General features: G+C 41.1%; 1 protein-coding gene across 1 annotated transcript in view; it reads right to left on the bottom strand.

The window, feature by feature from the left end:
* The window catches only part of RELN (reelin), a gene marked incomplete at its 5' end in the record, with an annotated part of 178,344 nt that overhangs the window by 58,987 nt on the left and 98,545 nt on the right, over window positions 1–20,812 (bottom strand). Inside the window, 8 exons of the mRNA XM_009892163.1 lie at window positions 1,888–2,046; window positions 3,554–3,630; window positions 9,238–9,445; window positions 10,346–10,503; window positions 12,505–12,740; window positions 14,860–15,060; window positions 15,440–15,611; window positions 18,491–18,696. Coding sequence (XP_009890465.1) covers window positions 1,888–2,046; window positions 3,554–3,630; window positions 9,238–9,445; window positions 10,346–10,503; window positions 12,505–12,740; window positions 14,860–15,060; window positions 15,440–15,611; window positions 18,491–18,696 — 1,417 coding nt within the window. The remainder of the gene's footprint in view (window positions 1–1,887; window positions 2,047–3,553; window positions 3,631–9,237; window positions 9,446–10,345; window positions 10,504–12,504; window positions 12,741–14,859; window positions 15,061–15,439; window positions 15,612–18,490; window positions 18,697–20,812) is intronic.

Here is a 20,812-nt window from a genome sequence, read left to right as displayed (position 1 = left end):
CCCAGTGAGCAGTGCTTGGTGACGTAGACTGAGCACTGTTAAGCAAGACTCCAGAGTGTATTTCTGTTTCAGATAAACACAGGAATTTCCCCTCTTCGTTTCTCAAGCTTCGGTGCCTTCATCATCATATGCTCTCCCTGTGTTTGAATGAGACACTCCCTGAGCCCCTCGATTGGGGATTTTCATTTTATGGGTCACAACCTTCCTGCCATTCCCCACACTAAATCAGAAAGGCCTCTGTCTAGTTCCCAAAGTACCTTTTGTATGGAAGAGGATAGTACACAAATGAAAATTCTAAAGGCTCTTGACATAGATGATATTCACAGAAGTGATATTCAGCTTATTCTTCCTGGAAACCTCTCTTCTCTTGCTCTGCAGCCTACAGGCATGTCAGTTCACCATCCTCTCCAGGTCATTTCTCCAGCCCTTCATTTCAATTCACCTTCCTACCAGCATGCTGAAAACACCATCTTACTGTACAATCATTGCCCTCGCAGCAGAAGAAGGAAAGTCTTGACCGTAAATGGTGAGCTCGCAACGATGTGCCAGGACTTTTGTCTTGCCACTATGAGGAACATGGGTCATGGCTGATAGCACCACTCTGCACTGAGTTATGGCAGACAAAGGGCAGTTTATGAAGGAGCTAAGATCTGTAATGAGGATTGGTTGTCACTTAGGGGAGCTGGTACGGAAGGTGGTTATTTCAACATTCATTTATAAACTCTCCCTCTTACTGGGAGCCACAGGACTGCCATCAGGTACTCTTAGAGTGACTGCTCTGAGCAGGGACAGATGTCATCCAGGTGCCCCCAGAGCAAGCACCCACCAGCAGGACACATGTAGGGAGCAACAGGTCTGACACCACACCACTCACCAGTGCAAATGATCCTGGCAGAACGGTGGTCTGTGGTGCACCGGTTCCTGCCCGTCATTTTTCCCAAATGAAGTGGCTTCTTAACTAAATCACGTCCCTCATGCCTTGTCTACTTGCTTGCCTAGTGAGGACAATTAACTCCAGCATATTTATTGTAAGAAAATGTACAAATAAAAAAAGACCGATCAAAATGATAAATGATAACCAAGAAGCTGCATACCATAATTACCTGAATGTAAGCTGTGTGCTTTTCTCCCCAGAGAATTGCTGTTAAATCGTACTTTGCTATATTTCTGAATATCACCTTGTATTTCCTGCAGGGATCCAGGAGCTGCTGCCTTGCACTAAGGTGAGACACTGAATGAGGACACTTTCAGTTGTGGTAACCTGCCCCTGCGCAAGGCAGGAGCTCTCACAGCTGCTGCAGGTATGAGTCAGAGTCAGGGGTTTACTTTCAGCTGAGGATGTGGGGAGACGCTGAGCAGGCTCTGGAGGTGCAGTGGAAGGAAGGGGAGCAGGGCGCTGGGACACGAGAAATGGCAGGGGACAGGAGTCGTGTCTTGGAGTGTGGAGATATTAAAACAGGGAGATGGGAGCCACCAGGTAGGCAGATTGAAGGCCAGGCTATGCCTCCCTTTCCAAAACAGACAAAAAAATAATTAAATTGTGTAGGCCATTTTGCATCCCAGGTCAGTCTATAATCAGGTAAATCCTCTATGCTTATTCAGGCTTTTTTGTGTAATATTCTTTTCCTCTCCTCTCTGTTATCTTTCAGCATCTTTGCTTTAAACTTAGCTCTTAATTTTACTCTTAAGCCCGCTATTCTGCATGGTGCTACAAAAGAAAATAATGTCTGCAGTGTGACTGAGAAAAGTCTAAATGTTCTCTTACAGCACCCAAACTGTTCCCCATGCTGTATTTTTGGTAAGCTGAGGTTTCTGCAGCACATGAGAAGTGTTAACACGTGGGTTGTGTAAAGCTGCTTCATGAATTTTTAGGATGGCGTTGCTCACCGTGTTGTGGCTGCCACCAGCGGAAAGCGGTGGCAGGGGTTTTGGCCTCCCGAGGTAAGTCTATCGAAACAACTTGGGGTTCCAGGTACGACATGAAATCCAGCTCTCGCAGCAAATGCCAGGTAATGCCGTTATCATTTGTGTATTGAACGACAAGCCCTGTATTTAAAATTAAGAAAGGCAGTTAGTCTGACTACACAGAGCAAAGGGGGGCAACTCTTCAGCCTGTACTGAGGAGCCCTGTCCAATGCACGCCACGTTTGGCATCTCCCCTACCCTTTTGGCATCTCCTGGTCCAGGAGCATTTTCTGGACAAAGTCCTGCAGAGGTGATGTCAGCTCACCAGCTGCCGCATGTTATCTTGCTTGTGCTCACTAAACTCAAGGGATCAAATCTTGTGCAACCTCAGGAAAACTAATTATTGCACCACAGAAGCCATAGGAATAATGTGACTTTCTTAATATAGTCGGTATTTATTTCATGTCGGGTATCCTTGCACTTTGTGTGGGACACTGAGTTGCAATTCTGACAGCTGGGCTCCCAATATGGGTAGTTCACAATGCTCATGCTACCTATGCAAGCTCACAGCATCCTTAAAAGTTAATTATTGTAATATTTAGATAATTTAAAATAGTCTTAATTTCTTACACACATTAGGGCAAATACTAGGACATAGCAGAATTGTGAAGTCACTTATGAGCTTATCACAGGGGATAATACAAGAAAGAAGCACTTCTTAAGTATATTTCTTCTCTTAAAACTCTTTTACACTGGAGTATGTTCAAAGATAATGGATTTTCTTGTGTCTTATACTGGTGCAAATGAGAGGAAAATCAAACCCATAGTGTAATCTGTGCTGAGAGATGGCAGTTCTGAGTATGTATAAGTAAATGCCATATATCAGGAAAACAGTCCACTGAGGTTAAATGATTTATACTGAGAGGAAAATGAAGTTTTCTCATCTGCTAGATGCCAGTGATCCATCTTCATGCACTTTACATGGGGAATCTGCTCCCAAAGCTCTGCTGTTCCTTCCCAAACAGAAATATCAGACCCCCACCCCAATAACTCCAAGCATGTGGGGAAAATAAGAGAGAAGACAGCTGGGAGAGATTAATTCCTTTAGACTAAATGTATTTTCAGCTGCGGCTTAATAATTTTGCATTTTGTGTAAATCATGCATGAGCTTGGGTTGGAGCGCAATCTTTTATTACACCCACTGGTGTGGCTGCAAAAGTTTTCGGGCACACAACTCTACCTCAGGTCAGAAATGGAAATTGCCCACTTTATCCTGAAATTGAATTTTATTCCTTTTATTTCAGACCTGCCGAAAGTCCTCTGTACTTGTAAATTTACCTGTTTTCCAACACTATCAAGTACTCTAATAAAAGCTATTACACCTCGTCTTGTAAATGTCTTAAACCATCACCACTTCAACAAATTTACTCTGATAGTTAGATCACCATTAGGTTTGATGGAAATAAGTATAAATACAGATGTAGAACAAAAGTAAGTAGTTTTCTTCACTGTTTATGAGAACTGAAGAGGTGATTGATTTATGTTAAAAATAAAACAATCTTTTTGATTTTGCAAAGGCAGTAAAAGGCAAAAACACTTTAGACGACCCAAAACACAAAAAGCTTATTATAAGGAAAAGAGACTTTACCTTCATTCCTGGCTCTTGGTCTGTTGCAGGAGTTACCAATAGCCTTGCTTCCGATTTGTACATAAAATTGAACTAGCCTGTTAAAAAAGTCAGGGCAGAAGAGAAGTCTAATTATCTTCTGATAGCACAAGATCAGTCAGGGTAACTCTCCTCTCTTAACTAATGTGGCATTTTCAGTTAGATCATTATTCCAGGCTTATTGATCATGTACTGTTCCCAGTGAAATCAAGCATTGCCATAGCAAACAGTGGCAGACCCAAGTCAGAAGAAGGTGATGTGGTTTATCGATCCTGTGCCTAATAAACGTATTGTTGAACTGAGTAGCAGATTTTAGCAGATCCTTCTTTCACACAAAGATCCAAAAACTCCAAAGCAGGCAAATGTGCTCCTTACAGCAGATCTTACCTTGACCTCTTGCAACTGGAAATTGGTTTAAGCTTTAAAATACAAGATCAGAGTTTTAATAAAATTATTATATCCTCACTAAACCACCAATCTGTTTTTTCTCCTTAAATTCTTGATGTAAACAATTTTCGGTGAAAAGAGTTCATGGGACATTTTGTGAAGTAGACCCTTTGATTTTGAACTTACACGCTTTAATTGCATTAAAAATCCTCTTGTTCTCATGTCATGAGATGGGGGGAAAAAAGTTCCTGATCTACCTTTCTTGCAACCTTACCTGCAGTCAGTGTTTTTATCACTTCCCTAACTTCTCCTCCTCCTTTCCACAGTAAACCACGGCAACATTTTCATCTGTCTCTCTGCATGAAAGTTTTTCATGTCCTTGATTCTTTCCCATAACCATTTTCTGCAAACCTTCTAAAGCCGCAACATCCCTTTGAGAGGGTGTCGCTGGTTTTATTGACAGAACTTTGGCTAAGCCTTGAACATCCCTGTCTAGCTATATTTTAATTAGTAATTATCCCATCCTTGTGCTCCAAAACATTGTCATTTCTTTTTCCCCAATCTACAGTGATGCCCTGGTACCCTTACTGAACTGATATTTTTAATTGTGACTTTGTGGTGTCAGAGTAGTTTACATTTCCTCTTAGGTATAAACTATTGTGCTATAGAAGAACAATTTGTTTTAATTAATGTCCTGCTGCTTACTCACCAAATTTCATTGCATGTCTCCAACAGTTGTCTCCATCTTATCTGGTCATAACTAATGTAAAGAGCATTGAGACGGCTGAGAATGGCATTGCCCCCTCATCTACGCCTTCTTCACATGTTGTCTGCATTGCACACCTGAAACAGCTCCTGACTTGTCCCCATGCTGAGCTTTTGCATGCCAAAAATTGGCGATGCCATTCTCCTTGTTTTCTAGCCAGTTTTTGACTTAGGAAAATGCCTGCCTGTTGTGTTGTGATGATTGGGGGTGATGTTTTGGGAAGCACCTGCTTGTCCCTTGTGCTGGGTGTGTCGTCATGGAGCACATAGGGAGAGATGGAGTCATTGCCAAGCAGAGGCTTTGGAGGAAAAAAGAATACAAAAGAAACAAGGCTTCGTTAATTCTACTGCTTTGGTGGCCTGTCCATTATGACATTCTTCACTATCTGTTCAGTGAGAGCATTTGCACACAGTGCATACCTGGCAGCTAGATAAAACCCATGGAATATATATTTTTCTCATTAATTATACTGCTTGTAGATAACTTCTTTATTTAAAATACTAATTTTCAACGTGAATTTGTTCTCTCTGTGAAGAAAAAAGGCTTGATTTGTTACTCAAATAACTTCCCACAAGGATAACTCTTTTCACTTTAGAGGATTTGGCCCTAATTTGTAGTGACATTAGTAAAATCACAGACAAGCCATAGGACTACAGCCAGAGCCAGCTCAACGCAGTCAGGACTCCAATTTCCCTCACCCACTGATACATATACATTGTCATGATCCTCTTCTGATTCTAAAACCAACCCCACTCTTGTTCTGTTACTGAAATTGGTATCTCCTATGTGAGATATTTTGTATATCCATAGGGAATAGGACAAGACAGAATATACTAATCTGCCTCATTCATAATATAACCCCATAGACAGCTCAAGAACAGACAGGCTGACAGTATTACACTCTTTAGCCAGGTAGGTCCTATTGTTTGCTGCAGCTCTGTTGTCTGAGACAGTATTCAGGCAATAAAACACTACACAGCAGTCTCAGAGGTGAAAAGATTTACAGTTCTATGATGAAATTCTCTTTTATGCTTGCCCAATGTAAAGATCGGTAAAAAGCAGAAACAAAAGACCAAACAAAACCACCTTTCTGCAGAAGGGTGAATCAGCCCATCTGATCTGTAAGCGTTTGACCCAGAACAGCTCTCTGGGATGGTTGCACAGTCATTAGCAACAGAGTCTGGAATGCAGACAGGAGCCAAGTCAGCTAACAAGCCAGATGTCACAGCTTGGAAAAAAAATATATATATTCCATGGATTTTATCTAGCTGCCAGGTAGGCACTGTGCATAAATGCTCTCACTGAACAGACAGTGAAGAGTGTCATAAGGGACTGGCCATCAAAATGGGAGGCAGTAGCTCATCAGTAACCAAAATGAGTCCAAGTATCCTATTGTCAGTCGGGAGGATGGAAATATCGCTGGTGAAATTGTGCCTTTGGTGCGCTAGGCCATGTAGAAGGGAAGGGATGGAGACACTTCAGGGGGTTTCTGAAGTGTAGGGCAAAAAATGGTCTGGATGAAATAAGTCTTGACACTTGCAGCTTTCTTAGTGTTATGGGACATTTTCCTAATGTCTGCGAAAAAAGTGTAGCCAATCATATAAAGGAATAAGGAGGCAAGAGGACAAACAAAGCTAAGATTATGACAGCACTTAATGTATATGCTAAACATCGAGTGCTTGCTTATGACCACTGGCTTCAGGGAGCAAGCTTTAGTTTTAAATGCTCTTAGTGTGACTCCTGAGTTTGGCAGGGCCCTGTTGGGCAGCACCAGGCATCTCGGGCTGGCAAATCTCAGCCCCTTCGGAGCAGAGTGAACCGAGAGCACGGAGCTCCCCGGGACCCCACACCTCTGGGAAGAGAAGGTTTAGGGCAAAAAGGGTCTTTGTACTTCTTACAAAAAAAGAACAAAAAAATCTTTACATTCTGTACATAAAATTTACACTTCACATTCAAAAAGCTGTAACTGAAGCAAGATGATCGGGAATATGGATAGGTAGGTCTGCAGGAATTCAGAATGAAAATAAAACTTTAATGTCTTGCAATATTTTTCAATTTTTTGCGCTTCCGTGCCTGATTTAATAAAACAAGACCTTAAAAGGTCTGGGAAAACGCTATTAACCTGAAAAATAAGAAGCTTAAAAAACTACTGCATGAATTTCAGCCTTCCTATTCACAACCCTCAATCCACATATCTAACGGTATGTCTTTCAAGGCATATTTTCCTGCTGTTTACTCAGTCACCAAAACCCCCCAACCAAAAAACCCCCACACAAATAAAAGACAGCTGTGCAGGGGCTAAGATGACCCCTAATAAGATAACTGAATTCGATGCAAAGAATTACTGAATGCAAAAAGTAATACCAAAATGGGAAAAAGTGCTTCCCTCTAATCTCCTCTTTCAAGTGACATTAATTTTAGCTCCAATAACAGAAAAAAATTCTAGGCTGAGGAATTATTTTCTTTTTAGAGTATGGGTCTTTCAGTTAACCCTTCACACTCTCACAAACTTTGTCTGCATTTGCTTCTAGGAAAAAAGACCCAGTTAATGTTACAGATGGTCTCAAATATTACACCTATTCTAAGCAAGGTGTCTGAAGGCTGGATGTCTAAGTCTTACATGATCAACCCAGATTCCCTTATAATTAATGACAAAAATACATGCTTCCAGAAGGCAAAGCACTGGACTTTGCTAACCCTATTTTACAATGAGTTGAGTTGCCATTTTGAAGTGGCTGTTTCTTTCCTTTGAGCATAAAAGCAGCCAGGGTTAACTGCTGTAGGCTAAGGAGTCCCTGTTCCAAGGAGTGCAAGGATGGATCCTACCCTTGAGCACATGCGTGGCTGAAGAAATGGAAAAATCAATGTTAGTCCCATTTGTGTTTGAGGTGACCAGTGCTTTTGTTCTGTCTAGCAAACAGCCCACGGATGTGGCATCAAACTTGACTCGCTCAAGGAAGTTAAGCTGCTCACTGTGATGCTTATAAAAAAATTCAGTGCTGGTCTATTTTGACAAAACGATCAGTTGCAGCAGGAAACCAGCTCACACAGTGTCATGTGCTCAGAAGAGGGATCTTAAATGCCCTTATCAGGTGTCCCTCTGGCCATTTACATTCTTGGGGCAGTTTTGAGACATCAGATGACCATGTTTTCATGCAAAATGGAAATAGCGATAGATTAAAAAGGTCAAGAAAGAGCATTGCTCAGTATTTTACAACTGGTTTTGGCTTTTTAAATGGTTCAAACTCTATAAAAATGGAAACCTATAAATATGAATATCTGGCATTAAAAGTGGCTTCAAAGTAATCTTAAAGCTAAAGAAAATTCTTTTCTTTTATAAAAAGATTTCTTCAGGAAAGAAGGAATAACTCAAAAATACCATTTGAATCCAGACTTCTTGATGATGTGGTTACTTCCAATATTATGCTTCACAGAATTAATAACATGAGATTTAAAAAGATGGTGGAAGAGAAAAGAAGTGCTCAAATCTTCCCAGAGTTCTAGTGCAAACATGTACTCTTCCAAAGCATATTTGTCAAACAATTAGTTAATTTAATTATTAAGTAATTTACAGAATGATATAAATAATTCACATCTTTGTCACAGGAGATTTTGTCAGACATGCAGGGGATGGAGGAAAAACAGGTGGTGCTGTGCTACTCAGTGCTGGGGAGCAGCTAAGGATGTCCCCAAAGCCGCAGCACCTGTGCTGCCCTAAGGAGGGGGCCGGCAGCCATAACTTGTCACCTGTCTTTGCTGAATGATCCCACAAATTAAATAATGCAGCAAATCACGGCAATACTTACTCTTGGAGCAGTATTTGTCAGGTTTCAGGTGCATCATCCCTCATGAGACTGGACAATGCAGCAGCAAACTCCAGGCTAAATAATGGTTTGAATTAACAGCCCTTTGTTTATCCTAATTACATTAATCAGTGAGACAATTTGAGAGAAAAAGGATAATTACTACCAGTGGAGCAGGATTCAGTGGTAGCAGGGAAAGAGGTGAAAGCTGGTTAGCCTCTTGGCTACACAGAAACAATTCACATTCCATTTTTTTAACACTTCTGACAAGTGCACTAATTCACAACATCTGGCAAGTAAACAACAGCTCATTGCTACACCATCAGCTGCCTGCAATTTAATGCCGTCCGTGGAAAAGGAGTTTTTCTGTCCAGTTATGGGCAGAGTCTTAGGTTTTGTGCAGTCTCAAGACCATGTCTTCTGCTTGTCCATCTAGAATACAATGCACACCCTCTTCTCAGAAGGATAAAGAGTTTGTATTTTTTTTTATGCTGATATTCCACTGTTTCTAGCCTAAGTATTCTCTCTCAAGAAAAGGAAATAGTAAACCGGAATGAACAAAAAAGTAATTTCTCTGCCTTTAAGATTTCTTGTACAGGTTGTGATTACCCGAAAAACATTTCTCACCTTCTCACATCTACACTTGCAATGGCTGAGAGGAGACAACATGAATACACAGACAATTGTGAGAAGCAGCACTGAGGATTGACCTGGTATTTGTGGTGTCCAGGGGAACAGTCCTCGCCTCCCTTTTGCCAGGTCCACTGAAGTACAGAGATCTTGCGTCGCTGAGCACGCCACAGCCTGTCCCAACCTGACCTCCTGTTATCTTGTACCAGAGAGGGCTTAGCTTCCTCTCAAACCTGTCGAACATCTCGCTGTGATTAGGCACATTAGACACACAGGTTCCATGCGATGCTTCAACGAAAAAAAATAAATATGGGAGATGCTTTGGTGAAACTGTGCTGAACAGAGTAAACGTCAGATACAGTACATTGGCAGATGGTTCTGTTGCATCCACATATGAGAAATCACCAGGCTTTTCGAAGAAAAACGAGAGGATTGTGCCTTTTTAAACTGGCTTTACAAAATTTCATAGGCAGAATAAGACCTTTTCCTCTAAACTCTAAGATGGCTTATTTCACGAGATGAAAACCAGCCATGCTTTATGTTGATAAGGCATTTTATCTAAACAAAACCATTATCCTTTTATTTCTTTTTTTAAAAAAAATTGAACAAAAGATGTTAGCTTATTGCTTTGTTGTTATAGAGGGCTGAGTGCAGCGTGCAACTGGTTGTGTCAATCACTGTGGGGTTTTTTTGTTAGGTTTGGGTGGGTTTTTTTTTTTGTATTTCAGCATAAAAGCCCCTGAAACCACAAGTGAGCAGAATTTTCCACAGAAGGGCCTGTCAGAACATATGTTCCCTCCTGGTCCCATGCCATCTGACGGCCAGGGGACTCAAAACCTGCAGCAATTCTTTTGAAGATGATCCAAAGGCTTTTAAGCAGACTTTTTAGTTTATAATATTTTATTTTGTTTTCTCTTTTATCGCTAGTCCCTTCCCATTCATACAGATGGTGATGTTCAAAAGATTGTAGTTGCCAGAAACATCACCGGTGTCCACTGCCTTCAGCTGCTCTGTTTAGCCTGTGCTGAATTTTATGTATCAAAACGAAGAGATTCTTGCTGGCAGCCCATGAAATTTATGTCACCATATATTTCTCTGGAATATCGGAGAGGAAAAACAAGATGCTGGATTTACAGTTTTAACTCAACCAGTGCTTACTGTAATCCCACCTAGGAAGGGTTGTCTTACCTGTGTAGCCCAGGTCACAGAAGCAGACCCCCGAGACACAGTCCCCGTGACCATTGCAGTAGTTGGGGCAGGGCTCGGAAATATAAACGCCGTCTAAGCCGAAAGGAGGCACGCTCTTGTGGGAGCTGCTCTCCTGGATCCAGCGGAATCGAGTCTTACTGTAGAGAAACAATGATGAAGAGCGCAGTATTACTATTCCAGGCTTTAATATCTACTGCTCCTTTTTTAAGATTAAAAGCAGCTTTTCCTAAATTAGCCATTTGCAAATAAGATGCAAATGGATGCCTGGAAAATATTTCTGACATCCTACATTTTCTGCAGCTTCACTTAAGGATATTTTTTCCATATTTTTTGGATGTATTTTGACTACTTCTATTTCTCTGGCCTGTATCCACCAGTGTGATGCAAAGAACAGAAACATGGTTTTCTCAACAAGACTGAATGATTAGATGTGACTCTGATGATGCCTTTCACTACTCAGGTCAACCTGAACTGCTAATTACATACAAAAATCCCAGAACTTCATTTCTTACAGTACTTATGAAAGAAACTTGGTAATGGCAGTGATGCAGAGTTTATTATGGGATTTTATAATTTTGAGTAAAAAACCTTCAAGTAATTCAGACAGAAAAAAATCATCCACTTTCTAAAAATAATGGCAAATAACGTGTCCTACAGGATGTGTGGACAGAAATAGTAAGTTTTTATTCTTGGATGACAACATGAAATTCCTGGGAAACAGTGATCTAATCCTTAACTTGTGTAACTGAAACTGCTCCAGGGGCTTCAGTGAGGCTACACTAAGTTACTCCAGCTGACCCACTGCATAGGAAATGAGTTGAAGAAAAAATATTTTGGTTATTAATTTTTGGGCTTTAACTTTTAGCTGAATCATTTTATAAGAGCTCCAGAGAGGGGAACAGATTTAAAGTCTCATTGTCAATCCAATGGATTAACTAAGATCCTCCTTCCTACTCTGGCTAAAATATAATAATCATATTACTTTTTTTCTGCTCTGCACTTGGATTTGGTAGATAGGTGATCATCGTGCTAGCACTTTGTACCAACTGATGAAATGCAATTCTCTTCGAATAATCCATGAACTATGATTTCAGTTTTCAACATGCCAAGACCCTCCTCATACTCACAATACTTACATTTTTAATGTATTAGCTTGAGCTTCTTATTCCTGATCACGTTACTGAACATAATGCCAAACAGATTGCTGCTATTGATTCTGCTCTGCTTGTTTTGGTTAAATCAAATCAGCTGGTGTCAGCTCAGTGCAATTTGGCACCTGCTTTTATTGGCTAATTACTGAAGAAAAGACAAACTTGTTATGGTACATACTGCTATTTCAACTCCTTGCGGCAAAGGCACCAGCTCCCTTGCTACACAATATGCCAGATACTCAAAATCTGTGCTGGGGCTTGAGGATGAGGACCTGGCGGCAGGAGGATGGGGCTGAACCCTGGGGGCAGCCCGAGAGCTACTGCCTGGGGGAGAGAGGCAGGAGGTAGCGGGGGCACAGCCAGGGGCTCCCGTAAGACAGGGAGCGAGAAACAGCAGCCAAATCCACGTAAGACTGAGAAAAGCCTCCTGCTTTCAAGGCCTATTTGTGTCTTCCACTGTCTGATGTTTTCTTATCTGTATTAACCCGATGCTGAGGTTGTGCTTGCAGATGAGCACACCTATCATTCCTCCCTCCTTTGACTGCTGCTGTCCTGCCTGCCTTCAATGACACGGCACATTACGCAGCAGCTCAAATACCCATCTAGGGTTTCTTTGCCCAGTGGTAACTGTAAAATTAATCCTGTTCAAATGGCTTATTTGATTCAAGTGACTTATCACTCTCTTGCTGGTGCCTCTGACCTAACTGATATGCGTAAAGACAGACAGCACCATGATGAAGAAACCGATGTCAAATTAAAATGTTCTGGGTTCCTTGTTGCTTTGTAATTTAATTTTATAGACCATTCTGGCACCTTTAAAATGAAAAGCTTCTCCCATTTTGGAGAGCACAGTATATTTTTCCCAAATCTGCCAATTTTTAACACTGCTTTTATTCACAGCTTGTAACTTTTTCCTAATGTAGCATCAAAGAAGAGGCAGCTAATTCACGGGTACCACTGGCATCACTGGTTTACAATGCACAGTACCTGGCTGCAAGCGACCTGGGGATAACAATAGTAATTCTTGTCCAGTCCTCAAAGTCTCCCGTGTGATACACGGTCGGCTCGCTCAGCTCCCGGGAGCTTCCCTCACATCCTTTTGTGCCCGGAGATGCAGGGTAGCAGCCCTCCTTCACCAGTGACCAGAAGAGCCCAGCGTCGTGCGAGTACTGGAGCAGGACGGGAGCAGAGCTGCTGTACTGGTTGGTGCAACCAATGTTCAGCTGCGAAAAAGCAGAGCATCAGATACACGTTGAAGAAGGCTGCGCTGTTATTGGTATTTATTGGCTGCAATCCACCTTTGACTTTTTGTTTTGGGAGGCTTAGTGCCCTGAACATTTGCTTTGAACCCTGCTTGCAAACAGTGACTGATGCTTGGAGTCTACTTCCTACACATATATGACATTTCTCAGTAAAAATTCCCACTATCCCTTCATTAAGGTTGCTGGGTTCAGCACACCAAAATGTGCAAAGAACTTTTCAAAGGTCCTGGTGCACAGTAGGCCACGAACAGCAAACTCCACGCGGGCACCTTCATGCCCAGGAGGAGTGGGAAGAGCTGTATCCCCTGAGACCCGTCCCATCTGCAGCCCACCCAATGTGCCCAGAGGTCTCCTGGGTTCCCCCTGTCTTGAGCTGTGAGCCCCGACCACAGTCACTGGCCCTGTGGGAATCACGTCTGGGAGTTGGTGATGTAGTTTGGGCCCCCAGAATAGAGCAAAATTGGATGAAGTAGAAAAACGCATATTAAAATGTGAAATGTAACAAAGACAAAAATCAACTGCTGATTTGAAGCTTTCCGTTTCATTTTTCAAGCTATCAGAAAAATATTAGCTTTCATTATTTTATTGCAGAAATTCTACTTGAGCTGCAGAATGTAAAATGTAAACCAAAATCATTCATGTAAAATGAAATAATTTTGACAAATTACTGTCTTTGAGTTTATCGATGCAAAATTATTCCAGGCAGCTATTTAAAATGGAAATTTCACAAACTCAGGAAAGCATTTAACCATATGTTTAAAATTAAAGCATGCAAATAGGACTAACACATTTATGTGCAGGCCAGTTTAAAAGCTTTCCAAAAAACAGAGGCGTATAAATTCAGGCCTTAAATAATAGACTTTATAAAAAACTCACTGTTCTCTTATACATGTTTATGGTTTGTATATATATGTTACATTGCCAAGTGTTTCAGCGATGGAAGGTGTATGAAACAATTTTAAGTATTGCTTTTTTAGACTAAACAACTTTTGAAATGTTATTGATCATCAAACCTACAGAATGGAGGATTAGTCACTGAAATAAAGGAAAGTGGTGAAGAGGCAAAGAGCATCTTTTCCAGGCTAAATGGTATTTAGGTATTGAAATATTTTTGGGGGTTTAGACAGTTTAAAGTATAAAACTACAAGCAATACTCATGCAGAAATTGTACTGCAACCCCTCAGTCTGTATAGCATTTAATTAGCATAACTTTTAGATGAAATGAGATTATTTTACAAATCCCATTATTTCTAACTAACTTTCCTATTTATAGAACTGTGGGAATTACATTTGAAAAGCTGCCTGTAAACATCTGATCTCTTTAATAATTCCACTTGTAAATTATTCAGTGTCTGTATCCACCAATTATGTAAGGACCATGTATTTGTGGTGAGCTCATTAAAATTGCATTGCAACCAACCTCCAGAATTCACCAATGGGATTTCATTATAAACTCAATAAAATTTTGATTAGGGTTCAGAAACAAGAGCTTGTCAAAGCAAATACACTTTGTTTGGAGCCCATATTCTGATGTATTGTCAGACCACTGAAATTTTTGTAAGCCCTTTAAAGAAGAGAACACTAATTGGAGCCTATATTCATTGACACAATAAAAGTAAATTATATGAAAAACCCACACTGGAGTACAGAGCAGCTTGTAAGTCCTTAAATAGTTTAAAATACAAAAAATGTACTCAAACCACATTGGAGCTTTTGTAGTCACGAAGACCCAGATGGGATAAACCCTTTTTCCCTTGATAGTGCAGTAGCATTTCCTACTACTGACTTGAATATAATGACAGTGACTGCAACCCACTTCTGAAACGTGCTGAAGAACAACGAGCTTTAAAACTTCTCCAGACGGGTACAAAAGCTCTCCTGCACCAAGGTTTTCACTATCCTTTAAGAAAGCAGCATGATATTTTGTACTGTATGAATTCATACTAGTGCTCTTCACATCTTTTTACGCAGTGGTATAATTTAGCACCTTGTTTTGAACTGTGGCCCCAGTGACACCTTGCAAGTATTGCCTAAGGGCAGTTTTACTGATGTTCTGCAGGGATTTATCTTTAAGGAATACCTTGAACTGCAGGACGTATCCAGGCTTCAGAGATAAATCTCGAGTCACTGCAAACCGGTCTCCGTCTGATTTACCAAAGAGCATAGCAGAGGGCGTGGCAGAACAGAAACTTTCATTTTTGGTCATCCCTTCATTGGCCAACATTAACCACACGCTCAGCTGATTCATAGGGTAATCAAATGCTGGCTTTTCATAAAAGTTCTGTTAGAAATGAAAAAGAAAGCAACAAGTACTATCACCTTGCAGTGTGACTTCAGGAGAATTTCCAAAATGATCAACTTTCTAATTTCGCAATTTGTATTTTCTGTCATTTAAAAAAAATCAAAATTTCCAAAATTTCTGCTCTGACTTTTTGAGGAGACACATAATTACATCCTCTGTCATAAAGATTAGGAGCCTGATGGTTTTGTGGTAAGACCCACGTTGTTCCCACATAGAAAGACACAGCTGCAAGCACTGCAGATGTTTCTTTAAACACACCCAATATTTTCAAATAATATTAAACTCAAAGAAAAATATATTAACAGACAGGATGGTTCCTGTTTCATGGGGATGCCCACAGCCTGCTCTTGCTTATTACCTGTGGCAAAGTGGGATTAACAACAGGAATGATGTGCTTCTGCTTCTCTGACAAAATGATGATGTCATCGATGGCCCACTGATCATACCCTTCCCCTGAAAACACGGGCTGCCACCAGCGAAACCGGGTGCAAGGCGTCTTGGCTGCAGCTGGCAGCTCCAGATAGACAAACCTAAAGAACGGAGATTCAGCAGAACTTTAGGGAGCACAGCTTGCAGAGAAATGGGAGAAATACCAGTGAACAGGGAAGAGACGCTGGAAGGGCAGTGTCTACGTTACATGTAGAAGACCTCAGAAACCTCCTACATATCTGGATACCTATTTATACACTGCATATCAAGAAGCCTTATTTGACCTTCATGTCTGTGGAGAATGCAAACTCTTTAAGACAATGGCTATTTTTTATTCTTTATTACTATATCGCCTCTCACAATAAGGAACTGATTTGAATTCTTCAGCTTTGAATTAAACTGTTCAGCTGATCCATGTTCAGCAAGTCTTAGCGTTCTTCTGGTGCCAGCAAGTAATAGTGAAATACGCTGGCAAAATTCATTTCTCATTCTCTTCTGGTGGTTGGTCCTATTTGTAGACAAAAGCATCCTTCTACTACAATGCAATAGATTATGTAGCAGAGTTTTCTGCTGTGGATAAAAATATTTCAGCCCTCCTATACGGATATTCATAAAAGAACTTTAGTTCTTCTCAGCTAGTTTGCTTTATGTTCATCTTAGGACACACCTTACAAAAATGTTGCTAAATAAAAGTTAAAGTTTCAAACCTAATCATACTTATGTTAAAAAGCACAATAATTAGTTACTTGTTCAGTCCTATTTCAGACACCTTACATATATGCATTTATACATACATTCCTCGCAGTACTCTTTCTTTATACTACATGTTATTTTGTACCATGGACCCTGCTTCACTTGCTGGGTAGGCAGAGAGAGGTGGAGGATTTGTTCAGGGCTACGGGGAACCTTCTTTTCCAGAGGTTTCCTAGATTTATGTGTTGAAAAATAAGGATTTGGAAAATAAGACCTGGACCACATTTAAAGCAGCAGAAAAATAAATATGCGTAGCTATATTCAGTAAGGACCATCACTCTGTTACTTAGAGGGGCAAATGTTTTGTCTAAAAATAATTTATCAGATAGTCGGGTGATGTGTCCTGTAATTTTGACAAAGTAGAGGCTAAACCATCCACCTAGTGGATGAAGGGGAGGCAGTGGATGTCGTTTTTCTGGATTTTAGTAAGGCTTTTGATACCGTCCCTCACAGCATCCTTCTGGACAAGCTGTCCAGCTGTGGGATGAGCAGGTTCACAGCGCGCTGGGTGAAGAACTGGCTGAAGGGCAGAGCTCAAAGGGTTGTAGTGAATGAGGGTACATCTGGCTGGTGACCAGTCACTGGTGGTGTTCCTCAGGGTTCAATTCTAGGGCCAGTGCTGTTCAATATATTTATCAATAATCTGGATGCAGGAGTTGAATGCACCATAAGCAAGTTTGCTGATGATACCAAACTGGGAGGTGCTGTTTACTCTCCTGAGGGACAAGATGCTTTGCAGAGGGGTCCAGATAGATTGGAGCATTGGGCTATGATTAATGGGATGAAATTTAACAAGTCTCAATGCCTGATTCTGCACCTAGGATGGAGTAACGCTGGGCACAAGTATAAAGTGGGAGAGGAGTGGTGGGAGAGCAGTCCTGCAGAAAGGGATCTGGGGGTGCTGGTTGACCGCAGGCTCAACAGGAGTCAGCAGTGTGCCCTGGCAGTCAAGAGGGCAAACTGCATCCTGGGGTGCATCAAACACAGCATAACCAGCCAGTCAAAAGAGGTGATTATCCCGCTGCATTCAGTGTTGGTGTGGCCTCACCTTGAATACTATGTGCAGTTCTGGACCCCACAATTTAAGAAGGATGTGAAGGTCCTTGCATGTGTCCAGAGGAGGGCAACAAAGCTGCTGAAAGGGCTGGAAGGGATGTCCTGTGAGGAGGGGCTAAGGACTTTGGACTTGTCTAGTTTGGAGAAAAGGAGGCTGAGGGGTGACCACATTGTTCTCTACAGCTTCCTGAGGAAGGGAAGCGCAGAGGGAGGTGCTGATCTTGTCTCTCTGGTATCCAGTGATAGGACACGTGGGAATGGTTCAGAGCTGCATCAGGGGAGGTTTAGAGTGGACATTAAGAAGCATTTCTTTACTGAGAGGGTGGTCAAACACTGGAACAGGCTTCCTAGAGCGGAGATTGATGCCCCAAGCCCCTCAGTGTTTCAGAGACATTTGGACCATGTCCTTAATAACATGCTTTAACTTTTGGTCAGCGCTGAATTGGTCAGACAGTTGGACTAGATGATTGTTGTAGGTCCCTTCCAACTGAAATATTCTATTCTATTCTATTCTATTCTATGTTTTTATACCTCCAAGTGCCTAGATCATCTTTAGAAAAGGATAGTCTGCTGAGTTACAAAAGTCCTTCTGAAAACACTGTTCATTGCAATGCAAAATGACAAGATGGGAAGATGAAATTACTTACATATTGAAAGACACGAACTACAGGCAACAGAAGTCATGTTAATACCTATGCAGACAAATGCAATTTAAGTTTTCACTATCTTACAGCATATCTGAAATGCTGAACTTGATTTATTCTCCTCCTTAAATATTTCTTTAAAGGAGTTTTTGTTGTATGTGACATTAATACATGTTCATTGGATCTGAAACCAGAGTTAGAGGAAATGGCAGATTTCTACAGCTCTTTTGGGCAAGTTCTGTATTTTTTTGTTTTGCAGATATTAGCATTCTAGTCATGTTTCATACAGGAGGTGTGTGATTGGAAACTTTATATTTTACTTCAGTTTTTTTAAAGCAAACTTTCATTAGATTTTTCCTTTATAGTGACAAGAATTTACTGTTGCAGCCTGGAAAAGTTTCCAGAAAATGACAGCTTTTAAGCATTATACCCCAAAATTATTATTCATGTTTTCATAAATTGAGAAATAGTTTGGTTTTTTTTAAAGAGCTGATGCAGTATGAATTTAATCTAGACCAAAATTATACCTGGGTTTACTGAAGTCAGAGAAATACATTTCTGCTAGTAGCTGCCAGTTGATCCCGCCGTTATTGCTGTACTGCAGCAGCACACCTTCTTCTCTGCTGTCTGGTTTATTGCATGAAGAACTCTCTCCTCCTATCTGGATGTAAAACTGGACAAAATCCACCCAGGTTGTGTCCAAATCCCAGCTTACCAACTGTCTTTTTCCAGCCTACAATGCAAAGAACAGAGGAGTGATAATAATATAAAATGTGATACCTTCACTATAAATAGACATGTTTAAAGTTGAACACACAGAAACTTGCACAACACGGAGGATGTTGAATTTTGTGTTAATATGACTTTTTTTGTCTTTCAGACAGTGATTGTTCTTGGCCATCCTTTATGTCTTAATCACTCTGGTGTGATCCCACAAGCATTTCTGTTGTTACATTTCAACACACAATGCAACTTCATAACGCAATTTCAAGACAACTATTTCATCTCATTCCTTCAAGGTGCTAAGTGCCTTCAGAAGACAAAGATCAGACCCTGGGTATCCTCAACCAACTGGGGCTAAGAGTTTAAGTGCTCAGCTTTTTAATGATAAAGCATAAAGCAGTGAAAAGACATTTCTGAAGTCTCATTTTCCCAGTCAAATCTTGCAGTGTATAGGGTTACCCGATCATCTGAAATTATAGCCCCTATAATACCTGTCGCTTGAAGCCCATCTCCTACACAAGAACAAGGGAGGGGCATTTTGTCTTCATGCCTCAACGAAGTTGGATTTGCTCCTACACAAAACTATGTGCTTTTCCTAATAAGTGTTGTAAATCAGATGAGTCTCTCAACTAAAACATGTGGATTAGGTTTCAGGTTTATCGGAGCATAGGTGAGAGACAAAATAGCCTCATAAAGTTTAGTGAACAGCTTTTCCAAGGATGTTTTTGAGTTCTAGCAGGAAGCAGATCTTGGACTTCTACATGTGGTCAACATGGTCACTCTATGCATGTTGGCAAAGGTAAAAAGAGCATATTCAGCTAAAAAAGAGCTTTAAGGTTTGAAAGCCTTTTTATTGTAACTGGATTTATCCCATTCCCCTCTTCCCCTTGTGCCCTGCTGCTTGAGGCTGAGCTTGTGGGCTTGCTCAGCAGCACGCCTACAAGATGCTGATATGTGATACGAAACTGCCTGCGGTGAGGCAGGACACAGGGTGAGAGCAGTGTCCCTGCAGAGGTGACCCACGTGCCCCACGCCTGGTACAGCCCTGCCCCGGCACAGCGTCATGCCGCCACAAGCTGTTATAGGTATGGCAAAGCCAAATATGTGCAGCTGGAGAGGGGATGCAGGGATCATACTTCTGCATGTGTTAAAAGCAGCTGCAACCTGGCAGTGCCCCCCAAAATGGAGCAGAACTGGCAACATGCCTGATATTTCTAATTCCCTAAAAAAATCATGGGTTCCTGTCCATTTCCAAGCACAAAAAGGTATCAAAAAGGAAAACCTGGGCTAAGTTATAAAATTATACGTATATTTTAAGTAAAATTTGTTTTTTTCCCTGTACATCCCTGTTTTTCTCACTTGTACATCCATGATCCTCCTGACAAATTTCCAGACAAATTTGAGATAAGCAAGTGACATGATCTAGCTGGACATAAGTAACAAGATTTATGAGCTGAGATTTAAAATATCATCTAAGATGATAGATTAATTTAAATCCTGTTCCACTCATCACTTCTTTCCTCTTTCTACCCAGTTCAGGGTAAACTCAGCACAGATAAATGTCTATTGCTTTCTTTCTCAGAACATTTCGCTTTGCTGGTGTTACAGCTGGGGTCCATAGCTCATTTGTAGACTCTACCAAATAGGCCATATCATGCTGCTAGACTAATTTCTGGAAGCTGAATGCTTGTGTTTTTGAAACTTGATTAGCTTGTACCACCGATGACAACTAAAACCTGTGAAGAATCCTTTGATCCTCAAAAAGCTCATTTAGGATACAGTCATATTGATGCGGTCTTGAATTATGCCTGCTCTTTTGGTTTATTTGTTGGTTTACCCCCAGCTGAGGAAAGCCCTCCTGGATGGTGTCATGAGAGTGAGATGAGCACAGTCTTGGGTGCAGCCCCCACCGTCCCAGTGCAGCCCCGCATGGCTAAACCTGGCCAAGGTGACACTGATAATCTCTTGGTAGTTTGCTCTCACAGCTTCATTTGGAGAGCCGTGGGAATTTGAAATTATCATCATCAAATCAAACTAGTAACGGATAATAAAGATGCAAACACCCTTGCTGCCCCATGGGCAGGTGTGTCCTGGCTGGCTGAGGGTACCCAACGTACTGACCCGCA

Source organism: Charadrius vociferus, unplaced genomic scaffold, assembly GCF_000708025.1.
Source record: "Charadrius vociferus isolate BGI_N301 unplaced genomic scaffold, ASM70802v2 scaffold1319, whole genome shotgun sequence".
NCBI classification, from domain to species: domain Eukaryota; kingdom Metazoa; phylum Chordata; class Aves; order Charadriiformes; family Charadriidae; genus Charadrius; species Charadrius vociferus.
Note: the sequence above shows the minus strand (reverse complement) of the source record. Positions and strands in the feature narration are given on the sequence as shown.